General features: G+C 45.1%; 1 protein-coding gene across 3 annotated transcripts in view; it reads right to left on the minus strand.

Annotated features, from left to right (window-relative positions):
- The window catches only part of SCAMP4 (secretory carrier membrane protein 4), an 83,702-nt gene that overhangs the window by 17,173 nt on the left and 45,519 nt on the right, over positions 1 to 21,010 (minus strand). For 2 of the 3 annotated variants that reach the window (XM_074204664.1, XM_074204665.1), the window contains exons 4-5: positions 15,502 to 15,658; positions 7,396 to 7,497 (exon numbers count right to left, since the gene is read on the minus strand). In XM_074204664.1, coding sequence (XP_074060765.1) covers positions 7,396 to 7,497; positions 15,502 to 15,658 — 259 coding nt within the window. The remainder of the gene's footprint in view (positions 1 to 7,395; positions 7,498 to 15,501; positions 15,659 to 21,010) is intronic. The other variant, XM_074204666.1, reaches the window with a different exon arrangement.

Here is a 21,010-nt window from a genome sequence, read left to right on the forward strand (position 1 = left end):
CTCAAACCTTTGGAACTGACCTGAGAGGCTACTGAACAAGGGCTAATTCTACCTCCTGGTTGGACCTCCCTTCCCATCTCCTTGGACATTTAACTGCATTCTGATTGGTGTGTCTCTTACCTGCGCATGTCTTACCAGCCTGACCAGAAAGCAGGAATCAGAGATAGAAAAGCTGGAAGGTGGCCCAGAGGTCAACTAAGTCCAAACACTTTAAATGGGAGGTGAGGAAAATGTGCCCCAAATAAGTCAGAATTGTAACCCAGGCCCTCTGATTCTGGTAGAAGGGACTTTTATAAACCATCTGATCAACTTGGTAATAAAGTTAAAAACCAAATGGCTGCTCTTGTGTCTGGCACATATGCAATTCAAATTTGTGATTAATTTGGAGACCAAGAGAGAATAGAAGGAATAGAAGGACAAGGATTGTGGCCTGCTCCTTCCCTCCCTCTAGTGGCCCATTCTTTTGAATGCAGTCATTTCTAAACAGGCATCTTTCAATTGAAATCAAGTCTTCATCCACACATTCACTGAGTAGAACCAGAATAGGAAAGAAGCTTACAACGGAATGTCAGGGCTCAAAAGGCATCAGATATAATCATGCCCAATCCCCCTGACAGAGAAAGAAGCCGAGGCCCAGAGAGAGTAGGCAACTTGGCACAGAACAGACTCTTTCACATTGACAGAGTGAAGCCCTCGCTGCAGGTGGCTCCCCTAGAGACTCTGGGTAGCTCTCAGGTCAGCCTCCTTCCCCAGATCACACACCCTGAATCCCCAGTGCTGTCTGGGGAAGATACAAAAACAGATGCTGCCCAAACATCATATTAGGGAGAAAAATCTACCTGATGAAAACAAGAACACAAAGAGACTGGAATCAGGAAAGGCCAGCCAGTCTGGAGGCAGAGGACATGAGTCTGAAGGCCGGGTCTATCATCCCACCCTGGTCACACCTAGTCTGGACCTCAGTTTCTTCTCCTATAAAGTCAGGGAGTTGAACGAGGTGATCTCTATATCCCTTCCAGCTTTAGATCCTATAAAACAGATGAGAACTCAAGCAGGAAAACCTTCTGGGTTGGGGCTGACTGAAAAAGGTGTGATGGAGAGAGTTGATGAGTGACACACTAAATACATGTTTGTTGACAGACTGTTGATTGTTGTTCAGTCCTGAGTCTTCATGACCCTATCTGAGGTTTTCTTGGCAAAGATACTGGGGTGGTTTGCCATTTCCTTCTCCAACTCATTTTACAGATGACAAAACTGAGATAAACAGGGTGAATTGACTTGCCTAGGGTCACCCAACTAGGAAGTGTCTAAGACCAGATTTGAACATAAAAGGATAAATCTTCCTGTCACCAGATCCACCACTCTATCCATTGCACCACCTAGCTGCCCCAGACTCTTGGTTAGAAGTGGACAAAAGACATTTCTTTGTGATATTTACTCCAGGCAGATGTAGGTTATGATCACCTACAACCTAATTACATCTCTTTTACTACTGTGCTGTATGGTTATTTGGATATCGTATTCTTATATGCCTTTCCTCCATTTATTTTCTGCTAACTTTCCCTTTTGTATTCTCTCTCTTCTATGGGATTTTGGAGTACTAGTTAAGTGAAGAGAGTGTCAGGTCTGGAGTTAGGAAGACTCATCTTCTAGATTTCATATCTGGCCTCAGACACTGATTAATTGTGTGACCCTGGGCAAGTCTCTTCACCATTTATCTCAGTTTCCTAAGCTGTCAAATGGACTGGAGAAGGAAATGGCAAATCACTCTGGTATCTTTGCCAAGGATCATGTCAATTGACAAACAAGGTCATGAAGAGTCAAATATGGCTGAAAAATGACTCAACAACAACAATAAACTCTTTCTAATGTGGGTATTCCCTAAGGCTCTTGTCCTGGGCTCTCATTTGGTGACCTTATCCACTCCCATGAATTTAATTATCATCTCCATGCAGATGACTCAGAATTATATGTCCAGCCTTAGTTTCTCCTCATGCTTTTGTCACAGCTTATCTACTGGTCGCATCAAGGTAAATAGACTGGAGACAACACAAACACATTATGAACAAATCAGGACTTGTATCTTTCCATCCTGCCTGGCCTCTCCATTTCTGCTGAAGATGACTTCAATGTCATCCTCAATCCCTTCAGCCCCCAGCTATAATCACTTGCTGAATCTTCCATTTCTCTGGATGGGAATCCTCCCCTCCCTTCCCTCAGCTGGTGTGTTAGCTCAAGCCTAAATGACAACTTCTTACTGCTGTCCCTGTCTCCAACCTCTCCCAACTCCTGTCATCAAAGTAATGTACATAGAGCAGATCTCACTCTTCAACTTAATAAATTCTAGTGGCTTCACAATGACTAGAAGAGCACTATAAACTTATCTGTTTAGCTTTTAAAGCCCAATACAATCCGGCCTTGACCAATCTTTCCAGCTTTATTACATGTTACTGTCCCTCCCATATTCTATGATCTGGTCAAACTAGCCTCTGCTCCTCACTCAGTACTTCATCTCTTGTCTCCACACCTTTGTATCCCTCATGCAGAATCATCTTCCTCAAAGAATTCTTTTCTTCCTTCAAGGCTAGGTACAAGTACCTCCATTTTTAGGTAGCTTCTCTACCTCTAAACTCCTAGCCCCATAACCAGGTAAGTATAGAGAAAGTCAATCTAAAAGTGGGTTCTTTTTTTGTGGGCTCTCTCTCCTCATTACAAAGTCAGATCCTGAGAGAAGGGATTGCTTCCTCCTTGGTAGATGCTTCAGTAATGTTTGTAGACTGACTGCCTCTCAGAGTCAGTGTTCTAATAGGATATGAAAAGTAACAACAAAACTCTGGTCCCAGCATGTGCCCACCTCTGGTCTAGCCATATTGTACCACCCTTATTATTAAAGTAATAATAATGACAGAACTCAACTTTAATGGCTACTTTCTAAATTTCTTTTAGTAAAGTTTAGTTTATAAACATTATTTATTAAAATGAAATTTTATGAGAAATTATTATAAAAAAAACCTGGTCCCTTCCTTACAACTCTTCGCTGAGTAATAATAGTGATCACTGTCATTTATATATGAGCTAAATATTTGATAATTATTATCTCATTTGAATTTCTCAACAACCCTAGAAAGGAGGTGCTATATTCACCCCCATTTTACAGCTGAGGAAACTGAGGCTGGCAGAGGTGAAATGACTTTTCCAGGGTCACCCAGCTAGTTAGTGTATGTGGGTGGATTTGAACTCAGGTCTTCCTGATTCCAGTTCCAGTATTACTTTCAGCTGATTTACTACAGTGTCTCATAAAGATGCAAGTGCATGGCTAGGAGAACTTCCAACTGAAGTGGACAAGAATTGCTCCCACTTGGAAGACAGCTCGCAGAACTTGCTCTGTCCAAATAAGGGCCCCTTGGCCAGGCTCTCCCCAGTCCCTAGGCTGGTTCCATAGCATCACTGTTCAGATGAGGAACTGAGGCCCAGAAAGGTTAGGAATGTGCCCAGGGTCATGGGGGCAGTTGACATGGCTGTGTTGATGTCCAGCCCAGGCCTCCTGAACCCCCCCTTTTTTAGTTTTTTTTTGCAAGGCAAATGGGGTTAAGTGACTTGCCCAAGGCCACACAGCTAGGTAATTATTAAGTGTCTGAGATTTGAACCCAGGTACTCTTGATTCCAGGGCCAGTGCTCTATCTACTGCGCCATCTAGCCGCCCCAGGACCCTTTTTAAGACATCACAACATATTGCTTCTCAACCTGCTTCCAAGAGGCTCCTCCTCCTGATCAGGGTTGGGCATCTCCCAATGGCCTTTTCTTTTATATTCCACAACACTATCACTTTTGCATGAGCCCATGGAGGCAGCCCATGAAGGCAGTAGGTGGTGATCAAGGCTGACTGGCTGCATTCTAACAGAGTTAGTGGGCAGCTGAGGGCACTGGGAGTGAATCTGAATCCCCTCTATGTCTTAAGTCCCCTGCTAAAAAACAAGAGCCCCAGGAGAGCAGGGACATGAGCCCAGTGCTCTGGCCACTTTAGAAACCTAATCAATACATGTCCATTCCATTACCTAGGTGGTCACACACCTGACTTCTCAATATCCACCCAGACCTAAGCACAAGAAGTAGTTAAGGATGTGGTCTGACCGAGGCTGGACAGAAGGATCATCACTTCCTGATTCCTGGGGGTTTAATGCAGCTCAAGATGGATTGATTAGCTCAGTACAATTCAAAATGTCAACATTAATTAAGTACCCACTATCCTAAAGAATTTTAAAACTTCTGAGCTTAAACATCAAATAAGTGAGTACTTTCTTATACAAGATAGAATGGAGAAAGGACAGACCATGAAAACAGGTAGCTTCGTGAAAGTGGCAGTATCCCAGTGAAGACCTGAAGGACAAGAAGGATTCTAAGAGGCAGAGGAGAAGAAGCGGTACATTCCAGGGCACAGATTAGACAAATAAATGGAGGTGGGAGATAATTTGTTACAGGAACAGCCAATCTTCCCGTTTGTCTGGAACCAGATATGCAAATTGTAAAATAAAGCTGGATTTTTTGGGGGGAGGGGGAAGGGTAGTGGTGTGGAACCAGGTTGTGCAGTATCTTAAATATCTGGCTAAGTTTGGATTTTATTTTTTAGGCAGAGGGGAGCTTCAGAAGGCTTCTGAGCAGGAGAATGACATGCTTAGTCAGACCCCTTAACTTAGGAAGACTCTAGCCGTAGTTGTATGGAAGATGGATCAGAGATGGAAGTAGAGAGACAATCAGGAGGCCACCAGGACACTGAAGGGGAGGGGTGACAAGGATGTGAACTTGAATGTCAATGGTTCAAATGGAGAGAAGCAAGAGATGTTAAAATGGTAGAATCAGGAGGATCCATCACCAGAGGGGATAAGGGGCTGAAGGATGATGCCTACATGAAGGACCTGAGGAAGGGGAAGAAGGGGAGCAAATAAGAAATCTGGCAGAGAAAACTTGGGCATGGGAGGATGAACAATGAAACAGCAGAAGAGATGGACATGGAGCAGGTTGGACAGACACAGGAAGAGTAGGAGAAGAGACTATCCAGGAAATGAGAAGACTCAACAGCATCCAAAGCTGCTGGGGTCAAGGAGGAGGAGTGGCTTGGGAAGAAGGACTACTTTGTTTGGGAGGAGCAGCTTCAGGAGAGCCCTTGGTGGGTGCTACACTGTCAGAAGCTCAGACGGGTGTGGGAGAGGGGAAGCATTTATATTTGGGTCTCTACAACGGTTACTCCTTGATTCAGTTCCTTCATGTTTGCCTTACCATTCTGTTTTGAAGCACTGAAAGTAGGAGATCACATTTTCTGGGGGTCTGGCACTAACAGAATCTAGATATAAGATCTTGGCTGAAAACAATGGCAGGTTATGGAAAGGTTTGTAGGGATGGGAGGAGCATGTTTATAGGCAGGAGGAGGAGTGCTATTAGAAAGGGAGAGACCAGAAATCAAAGGGAAGGAATTGCGGCCGAGTTAAACTTCAAGAGAAAACTGGGAGGGCTGAAAGCAGATCAGATACATGCTGAAAGCTTGGCCATGACAATCAGGCCCATTTCTGGGTCAGAGAGTTGAGGAAGGAAGACAAAGGCTGGTGAAGAGATAAGAGTTTCTGAGGCCTGAAGAAGCAGGGAGGAGGGAAGTGTCAGTGTTCGGCCTTGATTTTCTCTTTAATGCAGGAAGTCAGGTCACTGGATGGTGCAGAACAGTTGTTGCAGAGAATAGAGAAGTCAGGAAAGATTAAACAGGCTGCCATAGAATAATGAAAGACTCACTGCCATTAGGTATCACCAACTCACCAAACTTTCATGAACCAAAGGACCCAGCTTTGGGATGCCCTCCTCCTCTGGTACTCAGCAGGACAAGATGGGGAGGAGCAGAGAAGGTGGACATTGAGGTTGACCACAGACCAAGGACTGGGGGAGAGGGATCCTGAGGACTGGTATAGTACAAGATTTAAATTACAAAGATCCAAATGAGGGCAGAAAAGGTAGAGGGATGGAGAGAACAGAGAAAGATGAACTGTCTTTGGAGGGAACAATGAGGAAAGAAAATAGAGATAGGACATCTCCTCATGTCTACAAAAGTCTCCAAGTAGGAAGACAAAGCTACGATGAAGAAGACAATGAGATATGAGAATGAAAATGAGCTGGACATGGCAGATTTCATTAAGAGCATCTGTGCTGGGATGGAGATGAGCAGAGTGAATCACCAAGATGACAGTTTCCTATGATGGTGGCAGAGGAATGTTCTGGGGGGTGGGGGGACTATGACATCCTCCTGGAGAGAAAAGAGGGCCCAGTCCTGGGAAGCAGGGAAGAGGGAAGGGAGAGAGTATCTTCTGCAAAGACACAGGTTTCTGGGGCAGAGAAGACAGGCTGAACGTGAATGAGAAGATGGAGAGTCTGTCAATGGTTCCCAAGGACCAGTGGAATTGGGAGGGCGGAGCAGGGAGTAGAGAACAGAGGACAGGATCAGCTGCTTTGCCCCAACAATAACAACAGGGAGCAGTACCTATTGTATGACCAGCATATCTCATTTTAGCTTCACCATTAGAAGACACTATGATTATTGTCATTTATAGATAATGCCCCCCCATGGTCACATGACCTTTTTTGTACCCACTCTGTAGTAGAGCATCCCAAATTCATATTGGTCTGATCAATCACAGTCAGACACACTTCATCTTGACTCTAACATAGTGATGTCAACTCGGCCCTCTTATAGAACAAAGGACAGCCACTAACCACAGCAGACCCTCTGGTCACCTTTCAAAGGGTTACAGGATTAAACCAGAAGGTTCTGATTAGGTGGAATGAACAGTAAACTGAAGATCCCAATATATAAGTACAATAAGACTGTTCCCAGGACAATAAAGGGGTCTGGTCTCCAAGGCTTGGTTGGAACATGTGCAAAGGCAAGGCAATCTGGGCTGCTGGCTGAGAGGGAGGATCCTGGCCTGGGAAGGTTACAGGGATGCCAAGAGAGAAGGTAAGCCCTAGAAGTGAACCCACATTCCTGGCTCTCTGGGAGAAATGGGTATTTTATTTCTTTGGATCCTACAACTATTTATCAAAATGAACTGTTGGTGGGTAATGCACTTAAATCCTCATCTTGTCTACCCTGCTGCCACAAGAGAGGAAGGAAACTGGAGCAACAGAGAACAGGCTATCCCCTTTTCCTAAGCAACCTTTCTGTTCCGGCAGACAGTGCTCCTATTTTCTTCTTTTCTGGGGCTGAATGTTCCCATTTCTTTGAATCATTCTGATTTCAAGATTCCTCACTATTTTGATCTGCCTCCTCTAGGCTGCCAGGATGTTTCCATGTTCAATGTCCAGGAATGAATGCCATAATTCAAATGTTCAGAAAGACCATGGAAGAGTTGTGCTTACCATGCTCCCCATTTGGGGAAACCGATTAGCTGAAAGATGGTCAGGATAAACTGCGCACCAAAGATGAAGAAGAATGCCATAAAATTAAAAGAACTGTCAGCCCTGCAAGAGAACACAAAACAAACAACTATTTTTACTGCTGGTTTTTTACTGTCAAGTTAGTTCCTTAAAACTTCAGTTTCCTTATCAGTAAATCAAGAGGGTGAGAACAAGATGACCTGGCGTGGAGGTCTGAGCCTCAGAGGGGCTAGAGAGATCATGGTAGATGAACATACAATGTGACACTCAGTGAGTAGTGTATAGGGAGACCCCAGACTTCAAGTCAGATCTCAACTAGCAAGCATTAAGGGCACAGGAGAGAGGATGCTGCACCAGGAGTCAAAAAGATGTGAAGTTCAAATCTGGCCTCAGACACTTACTAGCTATGAGACCCTGGTCAAGTCACTTAACCATTGTCTGATTCAGTTTTCTTAGCAACAAAATGGGGAAATGACACCATTACCTCCCAGGGATGTTGTAAAATTAGATGGAGCAGAATTTGAAAAGTGATTAGCAGAGTCTTTGGAACATAGTGCTATATAAAAATTGGCCATCACTTTTAATCTAAGAGTTCTTAAACTTGAGTCCATGAACTAAGTCTTTTAATGTTCTAATTACTGTAGCTCAATGTAATTGACTTCCTATGTAATCATCTTTATGCTATTTTAAAACGTTATGCTGAGAAGGGGTCTATGGGTTTCACTCCAGCATCAAAGGGGCATCATGACTTGAAAAAGGTTATAATATCCTCAATTTCTTGATCTGTAAAATGTACAATTTCATTGTTATTGTGAGAAAGATGCTCTTAAACATAGAGGTGAAGGATCCAGCCCTCAACTTCAAACTTTGCATGGAAAAGCTGGTAAATGATCCACAGATTATCCTTGGCCAGGTGCAGACCTGTCTATTCATAATCTGGAAAGACTGAATCAGTAAGGTAACTAATAAAGAGTCCTTTAGTAGGAGTTACAGCTCTTCAAAATCCCTCTGATGGGGACATACCTAGGCCCATGACATAAGCCTAAGGGAATAAACCATTGTCCCTTCCTTCTGAAAGCAGTTTTACCTGATTTCCATGGTTAGCCTAACCCCTCCACTTTTCCAATCACTAGGATTTAGAGATAGGCAGGCCCTTTTAAATCTTTAAGGCCATGCAGCTTAATCCATCCTTTAGGGCCCAAGGCTTTGTCAGAGCATCTATTGCCTAAGATGTTCATCAAATAGAGACAGGAATGATTTTAGAGGCAACATTCTGGGCAAGGATTAGAAAAGAATCCCTGTCCTCAGGGAGTAACAGTTCTGGACAAGTATTAGGAAGAGCATTTCTTAAGCCCCTACTATGCTCATCAAGTCCACTAAATTCTGAAAAGACAAAGAAAGACAAAACCAGCCCCTGTCCTCAGGAACCTTACAAAGGAATGGGGGAGATCAGATATAAACAAGGTAAAGTGGAGATGATCTTAGTGGGAAGGCATCAGAAGTAAGACAGACAAGGAACTGCTTTTTTTTGGCAAAGCAATGGGGTTAAGTGACTTGCCCAAGGTCACAGAGTTAAGTAGGTATTAAGTGAGGTGAGGTGAGATTTGAACTCAGGTCCTCCTGTATCCAGGGCCAGTGCTCTATCCACTATGCCACCTAGCTTCCCCTGAGGAACTGCTTCTTGACCTGAGACATGAAGGAAGCCAGGAAGCAGTGAACAGGAGAGAGAGTTCCAGATACAGGGACAGTCAGGGGAAATGCACGGAAGTCTGGTAGTCTGACTATGGAATATGTGGAAGAGGCTGGGTCAAAAAGAGCTTTAAGGGGCAGCTAGGTAGCGCAGTGGATAAAGCACCAGCCTTGGAGTCAGGAGTACCTGGGTTCAAATCCGACCTCAGACACTTAATAATTACCTAGCTGTGTGGCCTTGGGCAAGCCACTTAACCCCATTGCCTTGAAAAAAAAATCTTAAAAAAAGGGGGGCTTTAAAAGGCAAAAGGCAAAAGAAGGGGGCAGCTAGGTGACAGAGTGGATAGAATACCAGCCCTGGAGTCAGGAGTACCTGAGTTCAAATCCAGCCTCAGACACTTAATAATTACCAAACTGTGCGGCCTTGGGCAAGCCACTTAACCCCATTGTCTTGCAAAAACCTAAAAAAAAAAAACCAAAAAACCCAACAACAAAAAAAAAAATTGGGAAGGAGAGTCAGATTCTTTACCCCCCCCCACCCCCACTCCTACCCCTACCCCCCCCCCACCCAGAAGTTAGATAGAAGGGAGGGCACCAGAGTCAAAGGACACAGAGGGGTTGGATAGGATGAAGCAGAGAAAAAGCCACTGGATTTCACTCCACTAAGGAAATCCTTAGTAGCTTTAGAGAAAGCAATTTTGATGGAGTGCTGAGGCCTGAAGCCAGACTATCAAGGATCAGGAAGAATCAGAGGGAAGGAAGACATCTTTTTCTCAAGGAGTTTTATCACAAAAGATAGGAGAGACAGGAGTACAGTTACCAGGGCTGGATAGATCAAAGGAGGGTTTTTTTTTTGGGGGGGGGGGGGAATGATTGTCTTTGTGGGTATTAAATAAGCAGCTTTGGAGACAAGGAGAAATGAAAGGATAATAAGGGGAAGGATACCAGAGGGTAATCTGCCTGAGAGACCAGAAGAATGGGATCCCCTTGAAGGGAGGGTGCTTTTCATTTTTGTCTTTGAATCTCTAGCAACTAGCAAAATGCCTTGCATCCTGTAGGTATTAAATCAATATTTACTCAATTGTAATAAGAGTAATATCAGTGATGAGATGAAAAACTTGATTTATAGTTCGATTTAGAGTCAATAGGTATTTAAGTCTCCTTCTCTAAAGAAGACTTTCTAACTTATTCATTTATTCACTCAACATTTATTAAACACCTACTATGTCCAAGCTCTGGTTTGTGGCATTGAGGATAATACCATAGGAATTCCACCCCCCCCAAATAGATTTTTACTGATACATTTGTTTTTTCATGGTCTAAACTTTTCCTGTATACCTCTCTTGCTCAGAAAGTTATCCCTTTTTAACAAGAATTTTAAGAATAAAAATTCAGCAAAATGAACCAATACATTAAAAAAAAACCACTCCAAACATTATATTCAATATTGTTGCATTTTCTTGTGTCTTCTAGACTCCACAGAACAATGGGGGTGGTTTGTATGTACATGTAGTATAGAACATGTTGTGTATGTGTATGACAGAGTCTAGAAGTCCACAAACTTGTTATTTTTTTTAGTAAGTATTTTGAAAACTATTTCATCAGAAGTGGTTTCCTTTGGAATTCTGTCTATCATTTTATAGATTTAGCCGCATGGCTGAGCTGGACTCCATCCAGGAGACAAAGACCTCCAACAAAGGACCATGTTTGCAAGACTTCCAGAAAAGCTCTGGAAAGCAAGGGACCCATAAGATGAAGCCAATTTTGGCCTTCCTGGCTCAGTTTCCTCCTCTGCACACACTGTTTGTCCACATTCTTGCTAAGACACTCTGGCCATGCTGGGCCTGCCATCTAAAATTCTGCTGGCCTTTGGCAAGAAGGCTGGCCCCTAGTCCCGTTACTAAGTTACCTGTGGGTCCACTTCCAATAAACTGGAGAAAAACACACCCATTCTGTCATCTCCTGATAACCATTGTCAAGAGAAGCAAAAAGAAAACCTCCCAGGTGTTTTTTATAGAGACAAAGACTGCATTTTCTTTGCTCTTCATAATCTCCCACAGGATCTGCAAGGACCTTATGCTTAGTCTCCACTTCAGCTCAGTGGCTTTGCTGGGCAAGCTGAATTTGAACTTTGGGCTCCAAGTCCAATGACTCTCACTAATAGGCATAATAATGCTCCATATTCCAAGCTGTACAAGGAACTTCCCTTATCATCCTAAACAGTCTGAAATGACTGGACCTGGAAATGATTCTTGATATTGTGTCAGTGAATGTTTGATGACTTTCCACTGCCTGCTGAATCAAGTCTGAACCTGGGCCTCCATTACCCAATACTTGGTGCCCTCCCCTCAGTCATTACTACTCTTCTGCTTACATCTAAGCTCCAGCCAAACCAAGTTGCTTGTTATTGTTGCCCTCACCCCCAAAGCCTCTAACTTCATACAATTCCCCACAATGATAAAGGCTTTCCTCTACTTCATTTCCATCACTGAAATTCTGATCTTCTCTGGGGCCTGTTAACCTATTACTTCTTCTCTGAAGGTTTCCTTGATTCCCCCACTCCAACAATGACCTTCCTCCCAAAAGATCATTCCACCCATCTTACAGCTCTCTAGGTCACCCCTCCCTGACTGAGAGTTCTGTGAGGCCAGCAGCCATCTGCCGGGTCAGTCTCTCTCCTCTAGTGGAGCGCCATCAGGGAATCTTGAAATGGATACCTGGAGGTAATTTAAATTCAATTTATTCCAAGCTGAGCGCATCATTGTCTCTCCTCCCAAATCTTCCCCTCCCCCTAACTTCACTGTGACTGTCCAAGGCACCCCCATCCTTCCAGGATACAGATGTCATTCTCTACTCCTCTCTGTCCTTAGATCCAACCAACTGCCAAGTTCTAATTTTTTCCCCTTCCTGATCTCTTCTGGGCCCAGCCCTCTTCTCCTCGGACACAGCTACCAGCTCAGGGAATACGATTTAGAGGTTGTCTCAGCCCATGAATGATGAACAAACCTCCTCCCAGTCTCCTTCCTTTGCCCTCCCTACACATTTTCTGTGATTCAGTGACCACCAGGTGGCGCAGTGGATGGAGCACTGGCCTTCGAGTCCCGAGGACCTGAGTTCCAATTCTTCCCCAAACACTTAATGCTTATTCACTGTAGGACTCAAGTCACCTCTTCCTGACAGACTGCTTCCAGGGCCATCTCCAGTCATCCTGATCCATGTCTGGCCATTGGATCCAGGTGGCACTGGAGGAGAAAATGAGGCTGGTGATAGTGCAGCCCCCTCTCACTCACATCCAATTCATGTGCTTGTCATGGCATTGCCTCCCTGATGTTATGGTCTTTTTTTTTTTTGTAAGGTTTTTGCAAGGCAAATGGGGTTAAGTGGCTTGCCCAAGGCCACACAGCTATTAAAACCTTTTTTAAAATTTTTTTTTTTAGGTTTTTCAAGGCAAATGGGATTAAGTGGCTTGCCCAAGGCCACACAGCTAGGTAATTATTAAGTGTCTGAGACCAGATTTGAACCCAGGTACTCCTGACTCCAGGGCCGGTGCTCTATCCACTGCGCCACCTAGCCGCCCCTGTTATGGTCTTCTTCAAGAATGAAGCACAAACAATAACTCAATGACCCTGACCTCCTGGCTCTTCCTCACACAGAAGGCTCCATCTCCCAAGTGAGGGCTGCTCCTTCTTCATCCCTTTGCTTCCTTTTAGACTCAGGTTAAACTCTATCTGGGCTAGGAAGGCTGTCTCCATTCCTCTTAAAATCAGTGTCTTCCCTCTGAGACAAAATAGTTTATCTTATGTTAACAGAGTTGTTTTGTTAGCTCTCCCATTAGAACGTGAGCTCCTTGAGGGAAGTGATCATAATTTCTCTGAATTCTGAGGGCACAGCACAGCAGAGGTCACACAAGAGGGACTTGATACGTTTGTTGGCTTCACCTGAATCTCAGTTTCATTATTTCTGCCTCTAAGACCAATACCTCTGGGCCTCAGCTTCCTCTTTTCTCACTGGTAAAACAAAGGGATTGGACAGATTCCCCAGTGATACAAAGATCTGGAATTCATGTCATCAGATGAGTTGTGGTTCAATAATGGCCGTCTTTCTCTGATTTGTGATCCTCCTTCCCTCGCCTTTAGAGAGTGACTGCCTTATTTCTCAGGAGGTATCACTGAAGGGCTGTAGCCAAGAGTGGTCCTGTGGCCAGCCTTGAGAGGAGTGTCTCCAAGCTCTCTGGGGCTAGCCTTCACAACAGCAGACATATGGCATTTAAAGGCCTTCTAAGTGAGGAGGGTCAGCCAGAATTTGATCTCGGAATAAGGGTCACGTATCATTAGAGCAAGAGAGCAGTGGAGGCACACACCTATTCAATGTTCAATTTAATTTATTCAGCATTTATTAACTTACTACTAAGTGGAGGCATTTAGGGGGCACAGTGGAGAGAGCCCTGGGCCTGAAGTCAGGAAGACCTGAATTCAAATCTAGACTTAGACCCTTCCTGGGCAAATCATTTAACCTGTTTGCCTCAGTATCTTGAACTGTAAAACCAGCACCTACCTCCCAGGGTTGTTTCAATGATCAAATGAGATCATGCTTACAGAGCATTTTTCTCAAGGCCAGGCTCACAGCAGGAGCTGGACAAGTCTTCCTCTACTTTTCTTTTCCCAGGTCCAGGTGGGCACCAGTGACATTGGTATTTGTCCTGTACTATTTTTTTTCTTGCAAGGCAATGGCTTAAATGGCTTGCCCAAGGCCACACAGACAGGTAATTAAGTATCTGAGGCCGGATTTGAACTCAGGTACTACTGACTCCAGGACCAGTGCTCTATCCATTGTGCCACCTAGATGCCCCTTGTCCTGTACTTTTGAAGATCAAGACAAAGGTCATGTCTTGACCCAGGCAGAGTCACTGAAGTCTAGAGCTGAGAGGAAAGTCAAGATGGCTGGTGATGTCCTTGAGGCAACTTTGGCATCCTCAACACCTCCCCTAGCTCTTGGTGCTCCAGGTGCCTGCTTCAGTCTGCCCCCTCTGCCAGGGGAAGTCTTCACAGTCTTGACTCAGTAATGGCTTGGATCATTGGTGATGGAGGTAAAAACTAAAGGGCCCAGGTCCTGAAGGAGCTTATGTTCCAATGAGGGACAGGAGAGACCTCTCTCTGAAGCTCACTACTTGTGTTAACTTCCCATGTCTTCATGTCTGCCCTTGGCCTCACTGACCTCAGAGCTCCCTCCAGTCTCAGGGTTGGGCTCCACTTTTCCAGGACCCTTAGTAGGCTCACCCCCATCTACTGTGCCAGGCTTCTGACATTTTATTTCCTGGTTCTCTCGGGCTGGCCCCAGTCCCCACTCTGCTCCAATCCTGAGTTACCTGGTGTCCAAGCCCAGAGATGTTTCCTTGTCGACCTCCCTTAGATGCTGAAGGGCTGTCATGGGCCCCTCATTAGAGTAGCTGGCATACAGTAACCACTCCCTGAATGTTAGCTGAGAGGAGGATGAGGATGAAAAGAATATTAGATTTGGACTCCAAGGAGCTGTGTTCAGATCTTGGTTTCTCTTACTTGTTTCTTCATTTATAATAAGAAGAGATTGAACTAGATACTAAGGTCCCTTCTAACCCTGGTTCTGTTGGGTCTCTGGTTTTCTGTTGAGAAAGGGGACAGCAGTCCCCAGATACATGGTGAGTCTTCAACTGTTGCTTCAGTATTTAAGTTGTGTCTGCCTCTTTACAGTCCCATTTAAGGCTTTTCTGGTAAAGGGCTATTGATTTACCAATTCCTTCTTCAGCTCATTTTAGAGATGAGGAAACTGGGACAAACAGGCTGAAGTGATTCATCCAGGGTGTGTCTGAAGATGGATTTGAAATCAGGTCTTCCTGAGTCCTGGCCTGCTCTATCCACTGCACCACCCAACTGCCACTCATCTACTGACTTTCCCTTAAAACATCAGATATCCCCTCTTGTCAATCTGGCTCAGAAACATTTACATTAAGTCTTGTTTTGAGTTGTCTGCCATCTAATTCAATGCTAGAACATGGGTTCCAGTCCAATTCTGTCTGTCCCTTTCTAGGTCCCAATTTTTTCGTATCTTTTCCAACTGTGCAGTAACAAGAAAGGACTAGATGGTCTTAGGTGACCCTTGTGGAGATGCCCTTTAGTGTTCCATTCTAAGATGCTAGGTATCTCACAAGGTCTTGGGTCTGAAGATGCTTTTAGCTTTGATACTCTGTGTTTTGCTCTGGGCTTCAGCATCTCTTCCAACTCAACCAAAATTTTGACCAAAATTTTGTGCTCTGCATTTCTTTTTAAATCTAACATCCTAAATTCTGATGTTTCACTGCTCTTCCAGCTCTATAGAATAACAAAGGGCAAAAATTCAAGGAGGAAAAAATGTTTTCTGCATTACCTGAAAGCTTTGTAGGCCGGCCGGAACCAGCACACGTAACTGCAAGGACTGAAGAGAACCAGCCAAAGAAGAGCCAAGCCAAAGTTCACTCCATCACCACCAGCAATCCACCAAGCAAGGCAGGCGATGAGATTCACCAGGAGAGTGATACAGTAAACTAGAGAAGAAAAAAAAGAGCAGTATAAGGCTGAGGCTCACTGAAGCTCAGGGGGCAGAGAAAAGCCTACTAACCAGGTCCACAGTTCACCCTAAGGATGCTTCTGGCTGTTCCAAGTCTCCCTTCAAGCCTCAGACACCCACTGTAATCTTTTCTTGCCCCCCAGTAAGGACCAAGCCTTTGACTTTACTGAGAAGGCAAGGCCACCTCTTCCAGGTGCCCCTGACTCCTCATTCTGAGCCCCCTCCACAGTATGGCTCATACCTCACTGCTTCTCTCTCCTCTCATGGCCTCACCTCTAGTCAAGGCCAAGCCAATGGCTCCTAACTGACCTCCCTTCCCAAGCCCCTGACCATGTCACTCCCAGCTGACTAGACTTCAGGGGCTCCCCAATGCGACCACAATGAACTATCAGCTTCTGTATTTGGTATTGAGAAACCCTGGACAAGGCCGCCACAGCCGACCTCCTGAGCTCCCTCCTATACCCAGCAGAGGCTCAAGCTGTGTTTCTTACCACTCCTCACACACAACTTGCCAGCTCTCATCTCTGTGCTTTTGTCCTGGCTGTGCCCAGGACAGGAATGTACTCCCTCCTCACCCCCAACTCTGCCTTCCATATGGGTCTTTTCTGATCTGTCCCAACTCCTAATGATTGCCACCCCAATTTATCTTGTAGTTGTTTTCTATATATCCTCTGAAGACTTCTTTAAGTCCTGCATCAGACACTTGCTAATTATATGACCCTAGGCAAGTTACTTAACCTCTCTCAGCCTCAGTTTCTTCATTTCTAAAATGGGTTTAAAAATAGCATTCAGTGTTACTGTGAGGAGTACAGTGAGATCTTGTATCACAGTGCTTTATAAATCTAAAAGCACTCCATAAATGCTAGTTATTGTTGGGGTCGTAGGACATTATCTCCCTAAATGGAGGGTAGAGGCTGTCTGTCATCTTTGTCTTTGTATTCACAGGAGGTCACCTGCTGATTATCTAAAAGTACACTCTCTTGAATATGGAAAAGTAAACCAGGGTCAAGATTCCTGAGCTGTCCCTTTTCAGAAAGGTTCCAATGTAGGACTTTCACTTGGGGAGAAATGAAGACAGGTCAGTAGTGGGAGTCATGAGACATTAAGCAAAAAGAATAAAACATTGTTTTAAATGATCAGAAGACAAAAAGGTCCAGGGGTGAGACTAGAACTGCAGGAGGACTACTGCCCATTTGGGGTCCTTACTAAGTCCAGTTCATGTGATAAATCCCCAGGAAGCAGTGTGAAGGAGGAGTGGTCTGGACCAGGTCAGAAAAACAGAGCAAGTTTAAACTTCTGTGCTTATCAGTACTGGTATCAGACCTGGGAAGTAGCTGATACACCTCTGGCTTGGGTAAGGCAGAAAAACCCAGTTTCCAAAAAACCCTCAAAAAACTTTGTAGGTGGAAACATCTCTTTGGAGATCTCCATGTGAGCGACATGTTCCCCAAACAGGAAACTATAATAGGCATGCCCTGCTTTTAAAATTATCCCAAAATATGACTGGCCCAGATTGAGAGCAGCTATAAAAGCTGACTTTGCTACAGCCTGCATTGTCTCTGCCATCTCTCCTCCTACCAACACAAGCCTGTGAGTCCCATCCAGACACCTTACTTCATCTCTCCTCTGCTCTGAGCAAATCCCATTCAGCTTCTCAGACTGAGCCATGGCTATGTTAATTCTTCTTGGCAGGGAGAGCTTATCCCTCCCTAATGTTCCTCCCTGACTTTCTGACGTGAGATGGATGGGCCCCTGATGCCTTGACTTTGGCTAGGCAGGTCAGGGAGAACAGTGCCCACTCTGAGGATGGGCAGACAGAGGGGTGCAGTGCTTTGCCCTGATTAGTCAGCTACCCAGGAAGGCATCACCCTGGAGTCCTTCCAGCTCGCTTGACAAATCACTGGACATAACATAACTGTTCACAGAGAGTAGCAATAAGAGGCAACCCCTAGCTAGGGATATTGTGGGGTATGCAGGTGCACGTGTGTGAGTGTTACTTTTTAAGCAGGTAAACTACACACCCACAGCACTCTGACTGAACAAGAATCACTGAGATTTACATCATACATTCAACTTAGGAAGTAGAGGGGCAGAGGAAAGAGTCCTGGTTCTGGGGTCAGAAAGCATGCTTATGACCCAGGTGACCCCTCTGGGGCTCAGTTTCCTCAAATGTAAAATGAGAGAGTAGGCCAAGATGACTTCAGAGGTCCCTGTGGACTTTAAAGGTGTGATTCTACCAGACTAACCACCCCCTGGGGGCCCCATCAGAGCTGTCCCCAACTCTAGACCCAATTCTCCTCCCCCAGACTCCCATGTCACCTGATTGCCAAAGGACAGATAGAAGCAGCAACCTGGCTCCCCAGAACAGTACTATATACTCTCTCCCATGTCCAGCAACCTGCCTTGCACATGAGATAGAGAGCGGGACTCACTGGAGGAAGACCTGAGTTCAAAACCCATCTTGGACACACAGCCTGGGAAGGTCACCTGCCCACCCAATACTTTAGGCAAATCTCCAAGATGATCATCTGTAGAAGATGCTGAGGGTGCTCATCCATGAGGTTCTCTCCATCAGTGAAACCACAGATTCAGTTTTTATCTCAGTCTAGGAAAAGGAAAAGTCTTTTCTCCAGAGCTATCTTCTGGTGAGATCTTGGGGGCTAATTGGATTCAGAGATGCAAATTATAAAGCACTTACACAAAAACTTGCCATGTGGAACAAATGCTCTACCACCTGGGTGCCAGAGAGGATCAATTTTTCAGTTGCTAACACCTGCCATTCTAGACCTCCATAGAGGTATATTAAAGGTGAATTAACTTGGCCTTGAATGACACAACTAGAAGCTCAGTTCCTGGATACATAAATAACCCGACCCAGCTAGAACCTTGAGAGAATGCCTAAGTGTGTTATTTCCAGCTTGGCCAATCAGGGAAGCTTCTAAGAGGAGAGGGCCCTCAAAGGCGGAGAACGGGCGGAGGGCTCCGTGGGGTTCTGGATCATGCACAGTGGGCTCAGTTGGGCAGTTTGGCTGCTGTGAAGTAAGTGAGAACTCTGGGAGCTCCTAAACAGTGCATAAATGGCAGCTGGGAGGGTTGTCCCAGCCACAGAGAATCCCAGGTGGGTCAGAGCAGGAGAGGGTCTGATCAGAGGCTCCGTGAGGAAGATGAACCAGTTCAGTGGTGAAGGGCAGGTTGGAGACAGGAAGCAGCAGGAAGGCCAGGTGGTTAGGAAGTTCAAGGCCTGTGACAGGGGTACTGTGGCAGCCCCAGAAGGGCCAGAGCCCTGACATCTGCTTCATCTCTGCAGCAGACATTTTCTTGCTCTGAGCGACAGCAGGAGTAGCAGGGGCCTCAGAATCAGAATCATGGGGTTTTAGGAGTTGAAGAAGGGGTACAGGGGGAGCCACAGGAATCAGCAAATCCAGCCCCAAAGAGATTCTACCCGGGTTCCTTCTTTTCCCTGAGTTCCTACATCAAAATTGCCCTAGCTGACTTCTCCATTCTCTCCTCCTTACATGCAGCATCTGACAACCAGGAGGTCCCTTCTCTTTCTTCACTAAGGCCAAGTTGCTCTGCTTGTGCCCTGGCTTTTAGCCCTCCCCTGGTCTCCCCCTTTTGTCTCTCTCACCTTCAGTCTTTCCTTATTCACACTGACTCCTTCCCTGCTGTGTACAAATGTGTCTGGGATTCCCTATTTTGCTTTTGAAAATGAGCTGACATCTTTTATTCCCTTATCACATTCTTTTCCAAATCTCTCTCCCCCCCTCATTTTTTTTTTTTTTTTTAGGTTTTTGCAAGGCAAATGGGGTTAAGTGGCTTGCTCAAGGCCACACAGCTAGGAAATTATGAAGTGTCTGAAGCCAGATTTGATTTGAACTCAGGTACTCCTGACTCCAGGACCGGTGCTTTATCCACTGTGCCACCTAGTCGCCCCTCTCCCCCCTCATTTTGACAAGTCAAATATATGCAATTTTGTGTGTGTGTGTGTGTGTGTGTGTGTGTGTGTGTGTGTGTGCGTGTGTGCGCACGCATGCACCATCTGTTCTCTTCTCTGGGGCCAAACTGGACCATCCTACCTACCTTACAAAACACTGCCCTTCTGCCCAGGGTTGCTTTGTGACTTCTTTTTACACAGTTATAGATACATCTGTACACTGTTTTTCTTGGTTCTGCTTACTTCACTGTGCATCACTTCATAAAAATCTTTTCCTCCAAAAAAGCACCACAGATCTTCATTTAACCTTGTTGTCCACTCAAACTATCATTTTCTATTTGGGCTCCCTCTCTAAAGCCAAACACCTAGAAATACTTGTTGCCTCCAATTCCTGATCTCCCCCTTGCTTTGAAACTCCCTGGCTATCTTGCTTCTAATGCTATCACTTAACCTGTTCTTTTCAAGGTTAATGTTCCTTTCACAGCTTCATGTCGGATAGTCTCTTTATGTCTGGATAGTCTCTTCCTTGGACTTACTCTCTCTTAGATCTCTTCATCTCTGTCTGGACAATCTCTTCCCAGACCATTTTGCTGAAAGATCATATTTAACTCACTCAATAAGGATGATGTCCTTCAAAGCCTTGGTCTGGCCTTTCTTTTCTCTCTACACTTTCTTCTTTCACTGATCTCATTACTCATTGGTTCCACTATCACTTCTAGGCAGAGAATTCCCAGAACTATTCAACCAGTACCACTTGATCTCCTAAGCTCCACTCTAATGCTATCAGGTTTGAGATCTCCTAGTAGATTTTCTCTGGGCATCTCAAATCCAATGTATCCAGAATAGAAATCAATCTCTTCTCCCTATCATGGGGGGGGGGGGGGGGGAGGGAGGACCTTTCTAGTCACCCAGATTTCAACCTTGCTTTTCTCTCCTGTCTTTTCCTCTTAGCCCCTGGTCCATTTGCTATTGACTTTTGTAGGCTCCAGTTTTATAGCATATCTAACCATCTTCTGGTCCCATTCATGATTTCTCCCTTAGCTCAGGCCATCATTACATCTCTTAAGGACTTGTGCCTAGTCTGCACTGCCCAACAGGCCATCCTGTTTATAGGTTCAGATTGTCACTTCCCTCCTCAAACAGCATCAGGGCTCTTTACTGCCTCTAAGGTAAAGTTTAATTTCTCAACCTGGCATGTAAAACTTTTTCCCAAATAGCCCCATTCACCTTCCCAGGCTTCTTCCATACAACTTCCCTTCCTGCCCTCCAGCTCCCAGTTAACCCTAAGCCTAGTAGCCTATGGACACACCACACAATCTCCTCCCAAGCTCAGCTCCTACTGCATGGAGCCCTCTATGTCATACCTGCAGTCTACTGCCTCCTAATGTCCACAAG

Source organism: Macrotis lagotis, chromosome X (assembly GCF_037893015.1).
Source record: "Macrotis lagotis isolate mMagLag1 chromosome X, bilby.v1.9.chrom.fasta, whole genome shotgun sequence".
Classification (NCBI taxonomy): domain Eukaryota; kingdom Metazoa; phylum Chordata; class Mammalia; order Peramelemorphia; family Peramelidae; genus Macrotis; species Macrotis lagotis.